Below are 2,784 nucleotides of genomic sequence, written 5' to 3' on the forward strand. Positions count from 1 at the left end.
GCCGTGGCACAGTGAGCTGCGCTGCACTGCGGCACACTGCACTGTGCCGTGGCACAGTGAGCTGCGCTGCGCTGCAGCGTGGTACACTGCACTGCGCCGTGGCACAGCGCGCTGCACCGTGCTGCATCATACTGCACTGTGCTGCAGCGTGGTACACTGCACTGCACCGTGGCACAGCGCGCTGCACCGTGCTGCATCATACTGCACTGTGCTGCACCATGGCACACTGCACTGCGCCGTGGCACAGTGAGCTGCGCTGCACTGCGGCACACTGCACTGCGCCGTGGCACAGCGCGCTGCGCCGTGCTGCAGCATCCTGCACTGTGCTGCACCATGGCACACTGCACTACACCGTGGCACAGTGAGCTGCGCTGTGCTGCAGCGTGGTACACTGCACTGCGCCGTGGCACAGTGCGCTGCACCTTGCTGCATCATACTGCACTGTGCTGCACTGTGGCACACTGCACTGCGCCGTGGCACAGTGCGCTGCGCTGCGCTGCACTGTGGCACACTGCGCTGCACTGTGCTGCATCATACTGCATTGTGCTGCACCATGGCACACTGCGCTGCACCATGGCACAGTGTGCTGCGCTGTGATGCACCATGGCACACTGCACTGCACCGTGGCACACTGCGCTGCACCGTGCTGCATCATACTGCACTGTGCTGCACCGTGGCACAGCACGCTGCACCGTGGCACAGCACGCTGCACCGTGGCACAGCACGCTGCGCTGCGCTGCACTGTGGCACACTGCACTGCACCATGGCACAGCGCGCTGCACCGTGGCACACTGTGCTGTGCTGTGCTGCACTGTACCATGGCACACTGTGCTGCACCACGGCACACCATTCCACACCACGACACACCACACTGCACCACGGCACACCGTGCTGCACTACAACACACAGTGCTGCACCACGCTGCACTGCGCTGCACCGTGCTGCACCATGGCACACCATTCTTCACCACGGCACACTGCACTGCACCGTGGTGCACCGCACTGCACCACAACACAGCCTGCTGCACCACGGCACTCAGCGCTGCACCGCGCTGCACCGCTGCAGCATGGCACACTGCACTGCAGCATGGCACGCGGCTCTGCACCCCAGCACACCGTTCTGCACCACGGCACGCGGCGCTGCACCGCGCTGCACCCCGTCGCACCATGCTGCACCACGGCACGCGGCGCTGCACTGCACTGCACCCCATCGCACCATGCTGCACCACGGCACACGGCGCTGCACCGCGCTGCACCGCGCTGCACCCCGCTGCACCACGGCACGCGGCGCTGCACCGCGCTGCACCCCGTCGCACCATGCTGCACCACGGCACGCGGCGCTGCACCGCGCTGCACCCCATCGCACCATGCTGCACCACGGCACGCGGCGCTGCACCGCGCTGCACCCCGTCGCACCATGCTGCACCACGGCTCGCGGCGCTGCACCGCGCTGCACCGCGCTGCACCACGGCACGCGGTGCTGCACCGCGCCCCCCGTCCCCGCTCACCTTCTCGGGGCTGTAGGCGCCGGGGCCCGGCTTGCGCGTGTTGTCCCCGGGGAGCAGGTTGCGCGCCAGCATGCTGTACTGCGGCGCGCGCCGCTTGTACACGTCGGCGTCCACCACGCGGTAGTTGCAGGGCCCGGGCGTCTGCGGGCGCGGGGCGGCGTGAGAAGCCCCCCCGCGCCCCCCGCGCCCCCCGCGCCCCCCGCGCCCCCAGCCCACCTTGCAGAGGTCGGCGTAGAAGCTGCCGACGGCGCTGCGGCCCAGGATGGAGAAGTTGGGCGCCGAGCTCTTGCCCACCACGCGCGGGCCCAGCATGGGCGGCAGCCCGTAGGCGGCGGGGCCTGCGGGACGGGGGGGTCCATGGGGCGCCCCGTGCGGCCCCGGGGTGCCCTGCGCGCAGCGGGTGCCGGTGGCCGCCCCGGCGCCCATGGGTGCCCCCCGGCGCTGCTCCCTACCTGGGGTCTGGTCGTTGGCGAAGTGCTTGGTGCGCGAGGCCAGTGAGTAGACGGGCGCCGAGGGGTAGGCCCATTTGCCGGCCTTCTCCGGGCAGTAGCGGCCTGTGGCACGGGCGGGCAGTGGCACCGGGGCACGGGGACAAGGGCCCGGCCCCGTCCTGCCCCGTGCAGCCCTCCCAACGCTGCATGGCACCGTGCAACACCATGCAACACGGTGCATCCCTTTGCAGCACAATGCATCCCCTTGCAGTGCGGGGCATCGCTTTGCAGCACAGTGCGTCCTTTGCAGCACGGTGTCCACCCAGTGCTGCATGGCACCGTGCAACATGGTGCAACTTGGTGCATCCTTTTGTAGTGCAATGCATCCCTTTGCAGCACAGTGCCCACCCTATGCTGCATGGCACCATGCAACCTGGTGCAATCCGGGGCATCCCTTTGCAGCACAGTGCCTACCCAATGCTGCATGGCACCGTGCAACCTGGTGCAACTCGGTGCATCCCTTTGCAGCACGGTGTCCACCCAGTGCTGCATGGCACCGTGCAACATGGTGCAACTCGGGGCATCCCCTTGCAGCACAGTGCCCACCCAATGCTGCATAGCACCGTGCAACCTGGTGCAACTCGGTGCATCCCTTTGCAGCATGATGCATCTCTTTGCAGCACGGTGCAGTGCAATGCAGCGCGGTGCAGCACAATGCAGCGCAACGCAGCACGGCGCAGTGCAATGCAGCGCAGCGCGCTGCAGCCCCGCGCCGGGATGCAGGTGCTCCGCGCGGCGCCGCCGTCCCCCCGCGCGCCCTGACCTGGCCCCGGCGTGCGGAAGGGC

At 68.7% G+C, this 2,784-nt stretch overlaps 1 protein-coding gene across 1 annotated transcript in view; it reads right to left on the bottom strand.

Annotated features, from left to right (window-relative positions):
* Positions 1-1,507: 1,507 nt before the first annotated feature.
* The window catches only part of LOC112956559 (outer dense fiber protein 3-like), a gene marked incomplete at its 3' end in the record, with an annotated part of 2,930 nt that continues 1,653 nt past the window's right edge, over positions 1,508-2,784 (bottom strand). Inside the window, exons 2-5 of the mRNA XM_026050069.1 lie at positions 2,762-2,782; positions 1,960-2,061; positions 1,724-1,845; positions 1,508-1,648 (exon numbers count right to left, since the gene is read on the bottom strand). Coding sequence (XP_025905854.1) covers positions 1,508-1,648; positions 1,724-1,845; positions 1,960-2,061; positions 2,762-2,782 — 386 coding nt within the window. The remainder of the gene's footprint in view (positions 1,649-1,723; positions 1,846-1,959; positions 2,062-2,761; positions 2,783-2,784) is intronic.

This window comes from Nothoprocta perdicaria, unplaced genomic scaffold (assembly GCF_003342845.1).
Source record: "Nothoprocta perdicaria isolate Ctin4 unplaced genomic scaffold, notPer1 scaffold_648, whole genome shotgun sequence".
NCBI lineage: Eukaryota > Metazoa > Chordata > Aves > Tinamiformes > Tinamidae > Nothoprocta > Nothoprocta perdicaria.